Source organism: Sapajus apella, unplaced genomic scaffold, assembly GCF_009761245.1.
Source record: "Sapajus apella isolate SASKATOON/1434 unplaced genomic scaffold, GSC_monkey_1.0 scaffold56, whole genome shotgun sequence".
Lineage (NCBI taxonomy): Eukaryota > Metazoa > Chordata > Mammalia > Primates > Cebidae > Sapajus > Sapajus apella.
Genome location: NW_022436996.1, coordinates 4,445,567 through 4,464,591, shown reverse-complemented (window position 1 = coordinate 4,464,591; position 19,025 = coordinate 4,445,567). Strand labels below are relative to the sequence as shown.

General features: G+C 42.1%; 1 protein-coding gene across 5 annotated transcripts in view; it reads left to right on the top strand.

The window, feature by feature from the left end:
• Positions 1-19,025, top strand: part of DPP6 (dipeptidyl peptidase like 6) — a 1,109,512-nt gene that overhangs the window by 696,467 nt on the left and 394,020 nt on the right. For all 5 annotated transcript variants that reach the window (XM_032245216.1, XM_032245218.1, XM_032245215.1 and 2 more), the window contains one exon: positions 17,854-17,952. In XM_032245216.1, the coding sequence (XP_032101107.1) occupies positions 17,854-17,952 (99 nt within the window). The remainder of the gene's footprint in view (positions 1-17,853; positions 17,953-19,025) is intronic.

The window sequence follows — 19,025 nt, the reverse complement described above, 5'->3', positions numbered from 1 at the left end:
GTTACGGCTCCTATATTAAATTCATCCTCCAAATTCAATCTTGTTATATTCCATCTACTACCATGGACCACAGCCCACACGTCTCATCATGGGAAGCACAGGTGGCTTGAGTGGGTCTCTGGTGTTGTTCATCTGCCCTTGGGCATCTGCTGTGAGTCCTGGCTTCCTCCGTGCCTGCTCACACCCATCTGCAGCTGACTGACTTGGCTGGGGATGGTGTCTACACTATTCATGAAAGTTGTTTTGGCTGCTGCTGATGCTACCACTGTTAATGTTTCTACCCAAAGTTAACTTGTTAATGCTATTCGAGACTGAGTGTTATAAATAGAGGCTGCAGAGGATATTCATTATCATGGTCCAAAATCTGAGAGAGACCACTGAGGACAGCATGCATTCATGGAAGGCTTCACGGAGAATGAGCAGTTAGACTTTGAAAGATAGATCCAGTAGAGACTGAAGAAAACCCAGGGGGAAGGCCACGAGTGTTGGCCGGACAGAGAATAGTCTGGCCAGGAAGTTGTGGAGGGGCCAGGCGTGGTCAGGAGTTAAGAGAGAATGGCTGGTAGCCAATGGGGACAGCCTGGAACGCACAGTGTCTGGAATTGAGACTGGACTCTAATTTCTCCTGCTGTTTATACCAATGTCATAACCAGTTTCAGAGTCTGATGAATACTGTAAGCCATCCTATTGTTGGAAGGAAAGAAAGGGCATTGTGTACACATAAACATTCGGATGTTTTGTTAATAGAACGTTGGTGAACCTCATCAGCCCATCCAGGGCCATCTCTGAGATCTGCTTGAGCATTTATCCAAGGTCCAGGTGTTAAAGGTTGTCAGTCAAAATATTTTTGTCTGTGAGTAACAGAAGAGCTAACTAAAACTGTCCCAATTGCAGGTGTCTGTATTGTATCACAAGACAGGTTTAGACATAGCCAGTCCAAGACAGATTCAATGCTCCTGGATATCATCAAGGCCCGGACGGTCCCCATCTCTCTGCTGCCATCATCAGTAGGTTGACAAAATGGTTGTGATGTCTCCATGCATCATGCGCCCACACAGGCAGGAAGGGACAGACACGCAAAACTTAGCTTGTGCCTCTCACTTCCTCCGTCATGGAGGAAATAGTTTTCTGGGTAGTTCCTTTCAGTTTCCTGGAGCTGAGAGGAGATAGCTTTTTTGCTGTAACCATACTGCACGGCAGCCTTCACTGGAGGGGACTGGGAAAGCCTGCCATTTGGAGGGGTTGGGCTTTGCTGAGTTGGAAGAGAGGTACTGGCTCTTGGGAAAGCAGCCTGCAGTGTCACCACCATGAGCAAGACCCTTTGATTTGTGAAATGCTTGAGGAATGTGGTCTACATTCCTTGAATGTGACCAGTGAATTTAAATCATTCTTTAAATGGAAACAAATCCAAAAGGACAGAGTTCTGACAGATTCTTATAGAAGAAAGGATTAGTTTACATTGCCACTAACCCTATAGTGAATTGCAAACTTGCAAAGTACTGAAAAGTGGGTCCCTGGGAGCATCTTAACAGTCTCTCTTTTGACTTCCCATCATTAATTCTAGGAGGACCGCGAGGTGCGTCTCACTCATTTGTGTAATCCTTACACTAAAGAGCCATTTTTCTAAAGGATGGCAGTAGATGCTTATTATTCATGCTCGCATTAGGACTATAAGCTAAGGCAAATGGGTCTACATATTTATCCATAAATGGGCTCTTTTCAACTGTTGCTACATTTTTCATCCTATTTTAAAGGCAGCCATGAAAATGAGTAAACCTTATGCTAGGACCCTAGTTTCCTCTGGATTCTCTTGCCTGCTATAGGTAAGAGCCTTCTGGTCAGCTTCAAATTAACTTGGGGGGCCTTAAGGGCCACATTTTTACAAGCAGCTGGCTCCTATATCAGTCTCTAGTTTATTGAAGACTCTGGCAGTTCAGAAGCAAAGGCAGCATTTCCGGAGTTTAAGCAGAGTTACCATATCACATCAGGGTCAGGAACATAGAAAGCCGTGCTATAATAAAATCAGACAACTGGAGAGCAATGATACAAAACGAACTAGGTAGGCTGGGGAACTAGGAAGATGAAGTTCCAGACTGAAACGGTTCCAATGTCTCTGAACTCTTCACCTTAAGCCCTACTCGATCACTTCTACGGAAACAACTAGATGCGCTTTCTCAGGTTGCTGCTTCCCATTCCTCAAATCCCAGATATTCTAAATTGACTCTGTGCTTTTAAGTATGGTATTAAAATCACCAGAAGTTCAGTTAAGTGATAATTTGCAGAACCTCTCATTTAATCAGTCTCTTTCTTGCTTTTCCCCTACTCAGATTCTTCGTGTCTTTCTTTTTCGTTCAGTAAATGTATGATCATTGCATCCTCAGAGGATGCCTTCTAAAGTTGTGGGTTGATTGGAAATGGGAGAAAGGCCTTGAAGGTGTGATAGGCTAAAAAATGCCCCCCCCCCCCAAAAAAAAAGTCCATGTTCTAATCCTGGGATCCTATTAATGTTTCCTTTTACGGCCAAAAGGGAGTCTTCTGTGGTTACATTAAGGATCTGAAATGGAGGATTACCCCTAGTTAGCCAATGGAATCTCAGTGCAATCATATGTATTCTTATAAGATGGAAACAGAGAGAATTTGACCCAGACTGAAGAGGAGACAGCCATGTGACCACACAGGTGGAGATGGGAGGGGTGTGGTCACGAGTCCAGGAATACTGGCAGCCCACAGAGGCTGGAAGAGACAAAGAACAGATGTGATATGATTTGGCTGTGTCCTCACCCAAGTCTCATCTTGAATTGTAGCTCCCATAATCCCCACATGTCATGGGAGGGACCTGCTGGGAGGTAATTGAATCATGGGGGTGGGGTTTTTTGTGCTATTCTCATGATAGTGAATAAGTCTCATGAGATCTGATGGTTTTATAAAAGGCAGTTCCCCTGCACACGCTCTCCTGCCTGCTGCCATGTAAGACAAGGCTGTGCTCCTCCTTTGCCTTCTGCCATGATTGTGAGGCTTCCCCAGCCATGTGGAACTGCGAGCTCAGTAAACCTCTTCTTCTTTATAAATTACCCAGCCTCAAGTATTTTTTCATAGCAGTATGGAAGTGGACTAATACAAGATGCTTCCCCAGAACCTCCGAGAGCATGCAGCCCTGCTGACACTTGTGTTTGGGCCCAGAGAAACTGATTCTAGACTTCCAGACTCCAGAACTGGGCGAGCGTACTCTTCTGTTGTTTGAGCCATCAGGTCTGTGGTCATTTGTCACAGCAGCCACAGGAGGCTAAAACAAAGGGAGATAAATGCCTTGCTGCCACATTTACAGTGGCCATGTCTTACAGGCAGGCAAAAGAGTGTACTCCTGGAGAGGTCAGAGCTAGAGTGCCTGGAAGCCACGTGCTTGCCCTTGGAAGGTGGTGAACTGGACAACATCTGTGCTGTGCGAAGCCTTGTCCGTTCCTCCCCACCATTCACAGTGGGAGTCCATGCTGGGCTCCTAGGATGCCCCTGAGTTTCAAAAGGTAGTCCTTTACCATCTTCACCACCAAGAAAGGAACTGAAATTCATTCACATTAAGATGGAATTTGATGTTTTTTAAAAATGTGAGAGAAAGAGACAATGCCTATCTTCAGCATTGACTTAATTCTTTTTATTTTACATACATTCAATTAAACAGATTTAAGCTCCACTTACGGTCTATGTTATTAAATTCATGGAGATGGGAGATTAAATGCAGATCAAAAAAAGAAGCCAATGGAATTCAAATTAAAAATATGTGTTGTATATGACAGATAATGATGATTTCTGAGACTAAGTCACCCCTTACAATGTGTAAAGGTGTTTGCTATGTGGCACAAGTATTTTGGATTTAGCATGCCTAAATTTTGCACCTTCAGATGATTTCTTACTGCTCATTAACATCCTTTTCTTCCAAGTTGAAAAATCCCCTTTAGCATTTATTGCAGGAGAGGTCTGGGATTGAAGAAATCTCTCAGCTTTTGTTTGTCTGGTAAAGTCTTTATTTATCCTTCACATTCAAAGGATATTTTTACTGAATATACTGTTCTAGAATAAATGTTTTTTCCTTTCAGGGTTTTAAATGTGTCATGCCACTGCCTCCTAGCTTGTAAGGTTTCTGCAGAAAAGTCTGCTGCCGGCGGTTTTGGAGCTCTATTTTATGTTGTTTGTTTTTATCTTGCTGCTTTTAGGCCCCTTTCTTTATCTTTGACCTTTGGGAGTTTGATTATTAAATGTCTTGAGGTAGTCTTCTTTGGGTTAAATCTGCCTGTGTTCTATAATCTTCTTGTACTTGAAGACTGATAACGTTTTGTAGATTTGGGAAGTTCTCTGTTATTATCCCTCAAATAAGCTTTCTATCTCTCTCTTTCTCAACCTCCTGATTAGGCCAATAACTCTTAGGTTTGCCCTACTGAGGCTCTTTTCTGGATTTAGTAGGCATGCTACATCCTTCTTTATTCTTTTTTTTTTTTTTTTTTTTTTTTTGTATCTTCTGACTGTATATTTTCAAATAGCTTGTCTTCAAGCTCATTAATTATTTATCCTGCTAGATCAGGTCTGTTGTTAAGAAACTCTGGTGTATAGTTCAGTATGTCAATTGTACTTTCAACTCTGGAGTTTCTGCATAATGCTTTTTAATCATTTAAGTCTCTCATTAACTTTATCTGGATTTCACTGAGCTTCCTCCAAACAGCTATTTTGAGTTCTCTGTCTGAAAGGTCACATGTCTCTGTCTCTCCAGAACTGGTCTTTGGTACCTTATTTAGTTTGATTGGTGAGGTCATGTTTTCCTGGATGATCGTGATGATTGTGGGTGTTCATCATTGAGGAGTTACGTAATTATTGTGGTCTTCTAAGTCTTTTGAAGGCTTTTCAGGTGTTTGAAGAGACTTGGTGTTGCAATCTATGTTTTTAATCACTGTAGCTGTATTTGCATCAGCATGCACCGCAACCCCAATAACGCTCTTGCAGACTCGGACAGGTACCACCTTGGCGGTCTTGGATAAGGTCTTGAAGAATTCTCTGGATTAACAGACAAATATTCTGGTTCTGTTCTCTTACTTTCTCTCAAACAAACTTTTTCCCAAAATCTCTCCCTGTGCTTAGATGCCTGGAACTCGCTGAGTGATGACACAAACATGGGTCACCCCATGACACACGACCCTGTGGCCACCATCACTGGGACTGTGCCAGATCCGACCTGACACCAGCATGGTACTGGGCGATGCCCAAGGCCCTTGGCGACCATTGCTTGTCTACCACCTATGTTTGCTCAAGGCCCAAGGGCTCTACAATCAGCAGGTGGCAAAGTCAGCCAGGCTTGCGTCCTTCCCTTCAAGGAAGTGAGCTCCCTCTATCCCTGGACAGGTCCAGAAATGCCACCTGGGAACCAGGACCTAGGGTTGGAAACTTTAGGAATCTATCTGGTGCTTTATTCTAGTGTGGCTTAGCTGGCTTCCCAGCCACAGGACAAAATCCTTTCCATGGCAGAAAGACTCTCACCTTGTAACTTATACCACTGATGTTTAATCAAGGCCCAAGGGCTCTTTAGGCAGCTTGCAGTGAATGCTGCCGGGTCTCAGGCTCTTCTTTCCAGGCAGTGGGCTCCCCTCTGGTCCAGGGCAGGTCATAAATAGCATCCAAGAACCAAGGCCTAGAACTGGGTACCCCCAGAGCCCACTTAGTACCCGGCCCGTCTGGCTGAGCTTGTACCTAAGCTGCAAGACAAAGTGTTTTTACTTTTACTTCTCCTTTTCTTAAGCAGAAGGAAACTCTCCCTGCAGCCACCACAACTGGGAATGTCCTAGGTCGTGCCTGAAACCAGCTTGTCTCTGAGTCTCTCCCAAGGCGCTGAGCAAGTACTGCCTGAGTACCACTGCTACTGATTATTTAGGGTCCAGGGCTCCTTAGTTAGCAGGTGATGAGTCCTGCCAGGATTGGGCTTTTCCATTCAAGGCAGGCCCAGGGTGTGTTTAGAAATGTTAACCCAGAGCTAGGACCTGGAATGAGGGCCCCATGACTCTGCCTGGTGCCCTTTTCTACTATGGCTGAGCTGGTTTCCAAGTTTCAAGACAATTTCCTCTTTTCCCTTCCCTCTCCTCTCCTGAAACAGAGGGCAGGAGTCTCTTCCAGAGCTGAAAACTGTGCTGCCTTGGGTTTGTGGAGGGGTGATGCAGTCACTCCCTTGGCCACCCCAACTAGTTGTTTCCTGCCCCACCCCCACCCCCACAGGTATACTGACTTGCACCAAGTTGATACTTGGTGCTGAGCAGCACCAAGACTTGCCCAGGAATTATAGTTCTCATGGCCTAGATGGCCTTTCATGTTATTTTAGGGCCCAGACCACTTTAGCCCACAGTGGTGAGGCTTGCAGGCTCCCACTGCTGGGATATACAATTCCCCTCTGGCTAGGGCTGGTCTGAATTCCCCTCCAAGGGAATTGGCTGAATTCTGCCCAATGTGGCTTTACCGTGTGACAGAGCAACACCGAATTTCAGTGCAAAGTCCCACAGTCACTGCATTCTCCCTGCCCCAAAGAAACAGATTCTCTGTGCCACATGGCTGCTGCCAGGGGGTGAGGAAGGAGCAACCCAAGACTGTCTTTCCTCCTCTCTTCAGTGCTACTTTCCGTGATGTGAAGTTAAAACCAGATGCTGTGATCATTCATCTGATTTTTGGTTCTTGTCGAGGTGCTGTTTTGTATGAATCGTTGTTCAATTTGGTGTTCCTGGAGAGAGGATGGTCGGTGAAGCTTTTATTCGGCAATCTTGTTCTGCCTCCTTGCAACATTCACAATTTTATACTTAAACCAATATTTCCGTTGTAAATCTGAAAATGTAATAAAGCCATAGAGAGAGGAAAAATATATATAATCCTATGTAATTAAACAACTTGTCTTGAGGCATTCCAGTCAAGTGGACTCTTTTTAAAATTCATCAGTAGCTACAATTGGTCTATTGATATTGGGACCATGACTTAAACAAATTGGGTTTCCTTAACAATTTTATTGGATCATTTCAACTTGAAAGAAATAAAACTGTCCTTGCTACAGATAAAATGAACGCCTGCACAGAATATATCAAAAGACTGTATACAGCAGTCCCCCTTATCTACAGAGTATCCATTCCAAGAACCCCAGTGGAGGCCTGAAACCATGGATAAGACTGAACCCTACATATACTATGGAGTTTTTCTGCACATATAGTCCTATGATAAAATTTAACTTATAAATTAAGTACAGCCAGAAATTAATAACAACTAGAAATAAAGTAGAAAAATTATACCAATATACTGTAATAAATGTTACATGAATATGTTCTCTCTCCCAAAATAATCTCAATATTTTCAGACCGTGGTCAACTGAGAGTAACTGAAACTGTGGAAAGCAAAATCATGGGTAAGGAGTGGCCTACTGTAAGTAAGTTTAGAAAGGTTACAGAGTATAAGGTCTATTTACACTTATTAATTGCCTAGCTATGTACTAGCAGCACAAAGTTCAAAAAATTTGGAAAATAAAAATTGTATTTGTCAGCTTGAGCTGTCAACAAAATATGCAGACTGGGTGGTTTAGAAAACAGAATTGCAACAAAAGCCAAAATGACAAATGGGATCTAATTAAACTAAAGAGCTTCTGCACAGCCAAAGAAACTATCATCAGAGTGAACAGGCAACCTACAGAATGGAAGAAAATTTTTGCAATCTATCCATATTATAAGGGGCTAATGTCCAAAATCTATAAGAAACTTAAACAAATTTACAAGAAAAAAAAAACCCATCTAAAAGTAGGCCAAGGATATGAACAGACACTTTTCAAAAGAAGACATTTATGTGGCCAACAAACATGAAAAAAAGCTCAACATCACTGATCATTAGAGAAATGCAAATCAAAACCACAATGAGATACCATCTCACACCAGTTAGAATGGCAATCATCAAAGTCAGGAAGCAGCAGATGCTGGAGAGCATGTGGAGAAATAGGAACGCTTTCACACTGTTGGTGGGAGTGTAAATTAGTTTAACAATTGTGGAAGACAGTGTGGCAATTCGTCACAGATCTAGAAATAGAAATACCATTTGACCCGGCAATCCGATTACTGGGTATAAAACCAAAGGATTATAAATCATTCTTTTATAAAGACATATACACATGTATGTTTATTGCAGCATTATTCACAATAGCAAAGACTTGGAACCAACCCAAATGCCCATCAATGTTAGACTGGATAAAGAAAATGTGGCACATATGCACCATGGAATACTATGCAGCCATAAAAAAGAATGAGTTCATGTCCCTTGCAGGGACATGGGTGAAGCGGGAAACCATCATTCTCAGCAGACTAACACAGGAATAGAAAACCAAACACTGCATGTTCTCACTTATAAGTTGGAGTTGAACAATGAGAACACATGGGCACAGGAAGGGGAACATCACAGACTGGGGCCTGTCTTGGGGTGGGGGACAAGGGGAGGCATCGCGTTATGAGATATACCTAATGTAGATGACGGGTTGATGGATACAGCAAACAACATGGCACATGTATAGCTATGTAACACACCTGCATGTTCTGTACATGTATCCCAGAATGTAAAGTATAATAAAAAAAATATGTAAATAAATAAATAAAACAGTACTTCATTTCTCACACTTCTGGAGGCTGGAAGGCCAAGATTTAGGTGTCAGCAGGGTTGGTTTCTGGTGAAGTCTCCCTTCCTGGTCTGCAGACCTCACCTTGTTGTATCCTCTCCCTGCTTTTTCTGTGTGAGTGCACATATGTGTGCATGGAGAGAGGAAGAGAGAGCTCTTGTTTCTCTTCCTCTTCTTTTAAGTACACTAGTCCTACCAGATTAGAGCCTCACCCTTTGATCTCTAACTTCAGTTTCTTCCTCAAACGCTCTATCTCCAAATAGAATCACATTGGGGTTTAGGGAGTCAGCATATGGATTTGTTGGTAGGTACAATTCAGTCTATAATACCAGTGCACATGGACATCTTTGGGATAGCCCTGTCTTACCTGACACAGTCTGTTCTCTGACCACTGAAGATTCACATCCTTCTCATATATAAAGCACGTCCATTCACTCTACCCCAAGGTCCCCAGAAATCTCAAGTTATTATAGTATCAACCCAAAATCTGTGATCTCATCAGTTCAGAACTCCTAAATCTTAACATTGAAATAATCTGAATGAGTTTTGAGTAGGCCTTGGGTGTACTCCAGCCAAAGCACAATTCACCTCTACCTTGGGTCTGAGAAACTGGAGAGGTGAACACAGTAATGGAACAGGCATAGGATGACAGCTGTAGACATTCTTGTTCAAAAAGGGAAAAAGGGGAGTCACTAGTTCCAAGCACCTTCTGAATTCAGTGAAGAAACTCCATGAGGTTTACAGGCTTGGGAACAGGGTCCCAGGGCTCTCAGATCCGCCCTCTGGGGGTCATCCTTCTTCATGAATGGCAGCTTGAGCTTGTAGCTGAGTAGTTTTATCAGCATGTTTTCTGCCTGAGAATTTTGGGAGTCTGAAATGGTTTAGGCTCTGTGTTCCCACCCAAATCTCATGTCAAATTATAATCCTCACCTGTTGAAGGAGGGGCCTGGTGGGAGGTTATCCCATCATGGGGGTGGTTTCTAATGGTTTAGCAGCATCCCCCTAGTGCTGTCTTGTGATTGAGTTCCCATGAGATGTGGTTGTTTAAAAGTGTGTAGCACCTCCCTTTTTGCTTGCTTTCTCTCTGGTCACCATGTGAAAAAGGGTGCTTGCTTCCCCTTTTCCTTCTGCCATGATTATAAGTTTCCTGAGGCCTCTGCAGCCATGCAGAACTGCGAGTCAAGTAAACCTCATTTCAATAGAAATCACCCAGTCTCAGGTAGTTGTTTACAGCAGTGTGAGAATGAACTAGTACAGGGTCCAACCGTCTTTATTGGTTTCATTCTCCCTCTCTCCTTTTCAGTCCAAGCTGGCGATGTTTCTATAGATAAAAACTCTTAAGAATCTGTTGATCTCCTATGTATGTCATGGGAATTCATTCCATTAGACAAGTGGCTCTTCCCTAGGATTTTTCTAGATACTTTCATCTCTGCATTTGGCTTCAGCTGAGAGAGCTTTGGGGGACTGTGAGTCACACACTTAAGCTCTTCAAAGGGCCTTTTGTGTGACTGAATACTTACCTTTTAATCTTTCAAGGTATTAGCAAAGGTTTTTCAGCCATGCTGTCAGGATCTTTTTCTTTCTTGACAGTGAATATCTTAATTTCAGCATTTTTTAATAATCTGAATAAAGTGACACATTTCTCCAAAGAAGATATAAAAATAACCAGTAAGTGCATGAAAAGAAGCTCAACATCATTAGCTTGTAATATTATTCATCTATAAAAAGGAATGAAGTACTAGTACCTTCTGTACATACGACAACATGGATGAACTTTGAAAACACAAGACTAAGTGAAATAAGCCAGTCAGAACAGAACACATATTGTATGATTCCATCTATTTTAAATGTTCAGAATAGCCAAATGTTTCAAGACAGAGATAAGATTTTTGGTTGCCAAGAGCTGAAGAGAGATGGGTCTCGGGCAGGGGGAATGGGGAGTGACTGCTAATTGTTATGCTAATCTTTTTGGGGTAATGAAAATGTTCCAAACTTAGGTCAGTGATGGCGCAGGACTCTGAACATACTAAAACCATTGCGTTGTAGACTTTAAATGGATGAATTTTATGGTATGTAAATTTTATCTCCAATAAAGTCGTCAAAAAAGAAATAAACTAGATAGGGAGACATACGAACCTACGCACATATAATCATGCAAAGTCACAGGTACCTGATGGCTGTAACTCACTAAAGCAAACAGCTGCTGAATGTATTTTAAGGTTTCAGTTTATTTCCTAGATCTAAAAGAACAGAGGTAAGGACATGAAGAGGGAATGAATACCTTTGATGTATTTGATTTAGAAGCTTAAAATAAAGCATAACTACAATTTCTTCATTCATAAGGTGTGCTGAATGGTGCTGATGACTTCGTTTCTACCATTTCAATAAAAAGTATTATGTGACTAATTTTGATATTATGCTCCTAGTTTTCTTAGATGATTTGAAGACCTGTGAACATGTAAGGAAAGGCTTTTAAGATAAACTAGTGTCTCTGTGAGACTTTTCATAGACATAAGTTTGGAGTATAACCACAAATAATATACTTCAGTAACACAAAGACCGCATTACAAAAGGTAAGCCAAAATAAAAGCAAAGGCACAGACTTTTAAAACACATGCTTTCTTCGTTCAAAAGAAATTGACCGAGCATCTCTGTGCCAGGCCCCTTAGAGAGATGAAGTCACAATTCCTATCTAAAAAAGAAAAGGAAAATACCAAGCTAGCATGGGAAATAGACTTGAAAGCAAATAACCAGCCCAATGATAGTAGCTCCGGGTAGCCGAAAAGAAAGCATGATCAATTTGGGGAAAAGTAAACACACACTCACACACACACATTCTAAAGAGGTATCGACTTACATTTTCTTGTAGCTCTTCTAGCATCACTCAGGTAAGATTGTTTAATGCAATTCTTATCCCAACAATAGTTATTTCCTTTCTTACATTTGGGGTTGGATGGATCTAGAGAGATATCTTCAGAGAAATATATTCGTCTGTATTTTGGAGTAAAGCTCACTCTTTGTAAAGAGAGAGAGTGTTCCCCTGACTCACAGCTGCTGCCGTGGCTTCCCTCCATCTCCAGGGTTTTTGTGTATGGATGAGATGTTACCATCTCAGCTCTGACCTATGGATTCCTATAGTGAGCAATCTGCCACAGTGGGACATTTTAATTCAGGATTAGGTCAAAATCCCCAAGGCTTATATTGTGATTTGCAGACATGCTACCTGGTTTTAAATTTCATTGTTCCTAGTCTCTTGGTGGTACAGCATGATATAAATTTATTCTTTCATTATGATAAAAATCTACCAAGGAAATAGGAGTAGCATTTGCAACACATAGGACAGATTATACGTCTTTTACTTTAAGAAAAAGGAAAGAAATATAATTGGAAATCTTGTTCCAGCATCCACAGTGCCTGACACAGGGCACTCAATCAATAAATATGCTGGCAGAACTAAATGGTGTGTTTCCTGTGTTCTCATTGAGCCTTTTCCTTGTTACTAAGCAGCATCTGCGTTAGGTCCATCACTGATGAAACAGGCTACAGTGGTGTATTTTTAAGCAAAAGTGATCATTGGAATTTGTGAATTAACAGTACAGACTTTGAAAAGTGGACAGCTTCTTTGATTTCCACATGTTTATGTGAAGTGCTGGTAAGGAAGCAAACAAATAGTATCTATTTTTGTAGGAATAACATACAGATTGTTCTAAAACAAAGAGTGCTTTACTCTGAGCCTCAGCCTGGGGGTCTGTCACCCCATGAAGCTAGCCCACCATAGCCCTTGTCTCCTTTGAGTTTCAGAAACACCCAGTGCTTGACACCTGCCAATGGATCCCTCACAGATCTTTGGAGGAGTCTTTTAATCTCTCAGTAGCTCAGTAGCTCAATGCCACTTTCCTTCCCCCTCGTTATGGTGGGGATCAGGAGAGATAATAAATATCACTGTACTCGGAAGACTGTAAAGCCCTTTAGAGTTGTCAGTTATTCCAAATTGCTCACAAAAGCAGAACCTTACAGGAGGTCTTGGACTCTTTTGGGTAGATTTTCTTTGTTACCAAGCCAGGTTTGTCAGTAGTTCACCTCTGCCTTGCAGGGATTGTATGCCTCTCCAGCAGCTGTTCTCGGGTAATGGGGTTTATTTCTAGTTTCCTGTTATTAAAAATCTTGAGCAAAGGAGTTCCTACGTGTTCTCAAGTAATTTTACTATTCAACAAATATCTGACAAAAGGAAAAAATGGCTGAGAAATTTGCATGACACACTGGCCTCCGTAAAAAATGACTACACGGCTGCAATTTCAGCATGCCTTTGCATGCCAGTGAGCTAACCAGGCACCTCAATTCGAAGTGCCATGGAGTTTTCCATAATAGATCAAGCTAAAGAGCTGGAAGAAGCTTTTTTTTTTTCAATGATCCCCAAATTGCCATTAGGATGAAATCCAAACAGTGGAGGCCACTGCCCCTTCTTGCATCACCAACTTTATGTTGCCTTCCAGTTTAAGAAGGAAGATCGAGCACATAAATATTCCAGGTTTTGATGGCAAGCATGTAAAAGTATAGCAAAATAAATAACAAAATACATAGCTGTGGCTGGGCATGGTAGCTCACGCCTGTAATCCCAGCACTGTGGGAGGCCGAGGCAGGCGGATCACCTGAGGTCAGGAGTTCAAGACCAGATTGGCCAACATGGTGAAACCCCGTCTCTACTAAAAATACAAAAGTTAGTCAGACATGGTGATGCGCACCTGTAGCCCAAGGTGGCTGAGGCAGGAGGATCCCTTGAACCCAGGAGGCAGATGTTGCAGTGAGCTGAGATTGCGCCACTGTACTCCAGCCTGGGTGACAGAGCAAGATTGTGTCTCAAAAAGCAATCAAGCAAACAAACAAACACAATAGCTGCTTATTTCTCAAAAATAAGAACAGGGGTTCTTCACATACCTGGATTGAAAGGGAAGGCATCCTCACAAGAAAGAACAGGTAAAAACCTACAGCAGGAGGAAAGGCCAAACTTCCATCACCCTCAAGTCATAGAGACTGAAGTCAGGCACAACAGGAGGGCCTGGAAGGTTGGTTTTCATGAGAGACTGGGGGATGTGGAGCCCCTGCCTTAAAACTGGATTCATGGTCAGAAGGCCTCAGATCACATCACCCACTTAGGGGAAAGGGCTCTACCCCAAATGGTCACCCAAGACTTAGTTTCCAGTTGTTACCTAGATGGAGTCTTAAATCTGCCTGAGGACCACCCAGCCAGGGGCCTCTCAAGACCCAGAACACTTGTAAAACAAAGCTTACGACCAAGAACCACAAGGCATCGGCAGCAAACAGCCCCCTATAAAGCAGAAGCCAGCCCAACGCACATGAAAACCAAAATCCAAAGGAATTTAAATCAATAGGGAATATAGAAAATGACATTAAAAAAAATAACTACAAATATGCTAAAGAAGCATAAAACTATAAAATATGAGTAGATGATCTTGAAAAAGTTATTTAGAAATATTAGATATTAGAATGTAATTATTTTAAATTTTAAAACTTAGTAGTTTGGTAATAGAACAGTCTAGTTGTATTAAAATACTGACAAATAGGAGATTGAACTGAAGAAATCATCCAAATACTCCCAAAACCCTAAAAAAGGTAGAAAATTTTAAGAGAAAGCCCCAGGTGTGGGGTTTGACCTAGAAGCTCCTGCCCAGCCCAGATGGGATTCTGGAAGGAGGGGAATCAAATGGTGGAGAAGCAATATTGTATGAGATAATTATTGGTAGTTATTGGCAGTATTTATGATGTAAAGAAAGGTAATCTTTTTTTTTTTTTTTTTTTTTGGAGATGGAGTGTCCCTCTGTCACCCAGGCTGGAGTACAGTGGCATGATCTTGGTTCAGTGCAACCTCTGCCTCCTGGATTCAAGCAATTCTCTTGCCTCAGCGTCCTGAGTAGCTGGGACTACAGGCTCAGGCCACCACACCTGGCTAATTTTTTGTATTTTTTTTTTTTTTAGTAGAGACGGAGTTTTACCATGTTGCCCAGGCTGCTTGCGAATTCCTGAGCTCAGGCTATGCGTGCCTCGTCTCCCAAAATGCTGGGATTATAGTCATGCGCCACTGTGCCCAGCTGAAAGGTAGTCTTTAAGTTGAAAATATTACTGACTATTAAGCAAAATTTTTATTTATTTATTTATTTATTTATTTATTTATTTATTTATTTATTGAGACGGAGTTTCACTCTTGTTACCCAGGCTGGAGTGCAATGGCGCGATCTCGGCTCACCACAACCTTCACCTCCTGGGCAAGCACTTCTCCTGCCTCATCCTCCTGAGTAGCTGGGACTACAGGCTGCGCCACCATGCCCAGCTAATTTTTGTATTTTTAGTAGAGACAGGGTTTCACCATGTTGACCAGGATGGTCTCGGTCTCTTGGCCTCATGATCCACCCGCCTCGGCCTCCCAAAGTGCTGGGATTATAGGCGTGAGCCACCGCGCCTGGCTGCAAAATTTTTAAAGAAAATCCACAGTGGACATTTTTCTAATGGAGTTTCAGAATATCAAAGACAATGAGGGAATCTCCCTTCCCCTCTAGCTGTTTCCTGCTCACATTGTTGGCTGCACCAATGCCAAGGCACACAGTCTCCTGAAAATACTGCGTCCACCAACATCTTCTTGCCCTTACATTCCTCCCTAGCTTGAATGTTTTTCTCTCTCCTTTATCTTGGCTAGCAGGTGCTTTCCTTCAGGAAGTCCTCCTGGAATCCTTCCCACTTTCTTATTTCCTGGTCTGCTTCCGTATTAGCAGGACAAGCCCTATTCCTCTCAGCGTCGCCTCTGCTGCGTTCTGGTCATTCATTCGTTCTGCTTTGGCTCCTCTGCTCTGTGATCTCTTATAAGGGCTTTCTGTTCGTCAGGGTTTAGCGTGGTTTGTGGAAAGCGGCAGTCACTTGTGCCTGTCCCTGTCTCAGATGATTTGGGGAATTATTCAAACTGTAAACCAACAAATTAGATATCAGTTGAATGTGCAAATGAGCCATCTAGGTCCAGAGAGGCCAGCAGTGAGTTTCTGAAGGAGACTGAACTAATTATGATGGAGTCATGTCCTGGCTTGAGTGCAGCACTTTTAATAATAGCGTGTTGCATCATGCCTCCACCAAATACTTTCTCTATATAGAAGTCTTAAATGTTTTAAAAATATCTTTAAAAAACCAAATAAAATCATAATTTAAAAAATAAAGTACATGTATGAAAAGAAGCATTTTCAGAAAGTGAATAAATTACCTTCTCATCTTTTATTTCCAAAGTTTGTTTAAATGGCAGTCTTATATTATTTTCCTTATGAGACACATGGATACCTTATGTGTCGTTGTATGGCTAGAGTCATTCTTGAATAGTGAAGTTTAATTTGATAAAAATGTAAATTTTAACATGATTATGTATTTTCTGACCATGTCCTTAAGAATGTCCTAGAAAATTTTAGACTTCTTAATTGCAAGATCAGAGTGTAACTTTATGGAAATGCATCATGTTAAAGCCGTGTACCTTTCCTGGGGCTGCTTCAGCCACACCGAAAATGCTCCTAGAGTGAAGAAAGAACTTGGTTTGGTTTAATGTGCTATGTTCAGCACCCGAGATAGCTCCGTATACAGTCACATCTCACAAAAAGGCCACCTCGAGTCATTCCGTAAGTTTCAAAACACTGCTATACACAGTAACCCTATTTGATATTCAAGAGATCAATCGATGCACAAAGGAATACATGACTTTTCTAACAACTTCAGTAATTTGTCAACATCCAGACCCAAAAGGAAGAAACCAAAAGTGATGTAATAAAACCTATGGAATGTACAAGGGTCCTGGAAGGATCTTTGAAGATTTCATTTAGAGGTTATTTACTCCTGTTTGTTTATGTAATCCTAACAAAATTTATTTCTGTCTTTCTAACCCACCAGAGTTTAAAATGGAAAATTAAAAGGGCAAATGCTACTGTTGAGGTCAGGAACGATATCAGTTCAAGAAGTGTAACACCCAGAAATTGAAACGAGAAACAGACACACCCAGCAGACATTGACATGCAAAAACACACAGATCTGGAGCCACTGCATGTGGAATGCACACAGACCTATGCACCTCAATTAGCACCGAGATCACCCCGCATAGCAGCACAACAGGAAACTCTTGAAATGAGACCTGGAAGTCTTCGAAAAAAATGTGCAATGTTCTTTAGCAACTTCCATTTAAGAGGGCAGGGAAGTAAACAAGCATCCTAGGTAGATGATGTCCATCATATATGGTCAGGTTCATATACAGAGGAGTTTCTTATTAGTGCCACGGAAGTGAGGGTGGTGGAACGAACTGTCCCTAGGCTTGCAGGTCAGACATGCTGATAGCTCTTCGTCTTTTCAAAGTTGATAAGTGGTTTTTTGTGCCTCTAATGGAGACAGCCTCTTCTGAGGAGGAGCAAAAACTCTAGAGCTTTGACCACTGGAAATATAGGAAAAAGAGCTGTCTGATTTCTAACGTCTCACCCACTGGTGCCATTAACTAAACAGCTCCTCTTGGGATTAACATTGGCTGAGTGGATTCACAGGCTTATCCAAAGGGCTTACTCCTAAGCCTTGTAACCAAGATGAGGTAAGGCTGAATCAGGTAGTTTGTGTACAGATAATTTGGGTGTGATCCTGTCTGAACAAGAGCTAACCCACAACCCAGAGACAACCAGGGACAAGTGAAGCTTATGGAGAATGAAGACCTAGGGAATATTTTCTGTGCCTTTGAATTCCCAGCAGCCAAAATGCTGCCTATAATTAGTGGCATTTAATGAATGCTTCATGAATGATCAATTACATAATATGATTGAGATCCGTTCTGGATATCCATACCTTCCTCTCTTGACGATTCCCTCCGTATCATTCATAAATCAATGTTGAAAGAATTATTTACCTCCATACTAAGAAATATTATCATTTGCCTGCTGCAGGTGTGGGTGAGGAGGCGCGATGCCATTCTCCTGAGTCAGGATCTCCTTAGCATAGATTTTGACAGTTTCATTAAAAACGGAAAGTGAGACTGACCTTTGCTCCTCGTTCACTTATGGACATCATATGTGTTCCCATCTGTACTATTTCTGAATGGCAATCAGAATGTTTATGGTCATCTCATTTTACTAATTATTAAAGAAGCTTAACTCTTTGCTTTTTTTTTTTTCTAGCGGAAGATAATAGTCTGTCTCAAAAGAAGAAGGTCACTGTGGAAGATCTCTTCAGTGAAGATTTAAAAATTCATGACCCCGAGGCTAAGTGGATAAGCGGTGAGTCCGGGTTCTTCGTGCACAAAAGGCATCGCTTCCCCGTGCCCTACCCCCGCTTTCAATAGGTTGGCTCTAGTAGTTTGCCTCTCAGATTTTCCCCTTTGTCCACAGCAGGGGATCTCCAGAGCTTTTCCTGTGATCACCTCCAGATTATCATTCTATGAAAATGCGCATCTGGTAAAATCAGGCTCCCGTAATGGTGTTACCTCCAGAGCATCCGCATAGCCTTCACTTAATGAGAAAAGGGTCTGCTGAAGATGTGTCCTCTGGGTGCCCCCTCCCAGAGACATCCTTCCTCTGGGGAGCTGTGGGGTGTTGCTTAGCAACAGAACAGTGCAGGGCACGGTGAGCTTTCCTTCCTTCTCCAGGATCTCCGTTCCATTTTGTTCTCTTGCTCTCTTTCCGTCAGGCAGAGCACTGAACGTAACTCATGGGGTTCTTGTAAAACAGTTGCCAAATGAACCACGAAGTGCCATACGCAGAGGCAGATTCATTTATTTTCCCTGTTGAACTTTAATTTGATTAAAGCTACTTGTATGGGGGATTTTTTTTTTTTAAATAACAGAACAAAATACAGCTGGGGGCAGAAGGCATATGTTCATAAGGACTTTGTTGGTTCATAACATAATCTATTCTTCTAATTGGGTCTGAAATAACTCAAGTGCATCCATGGAAGGAAAGATGTGACTGACTGCACACCTGTCCCTCCACAGCCAGCTTGTCAGGACCTCCTCTGTAATCTCCATTGCTGTGGCTTACATGTAGTCTTTGCTTCAGTGGAATGCACTTGAAGGTTTATCCTCAGGTCAGAGGCTTTATGAAAATCTAGTTTAGATCCTTGCTTTTATGATAAATGAGGTCCAGAGAGGTCTAGTGACTTTTCTGAGGTCACAGAGCTGATGAGTACAAGCTTTGGCTAGCAGCCTGCCACCTGACTTCCAATTTAGTGCTCTTCCTGCTGTCCTGTTTTGCTGAGTCATAGAGTGTCATTGTATTTTTTGCTGTCACACTGCTTCTGAAATGCTTTTCATGCTTCACAAACTCTCAGAAATCAATTAGCAATGACCCTTGGC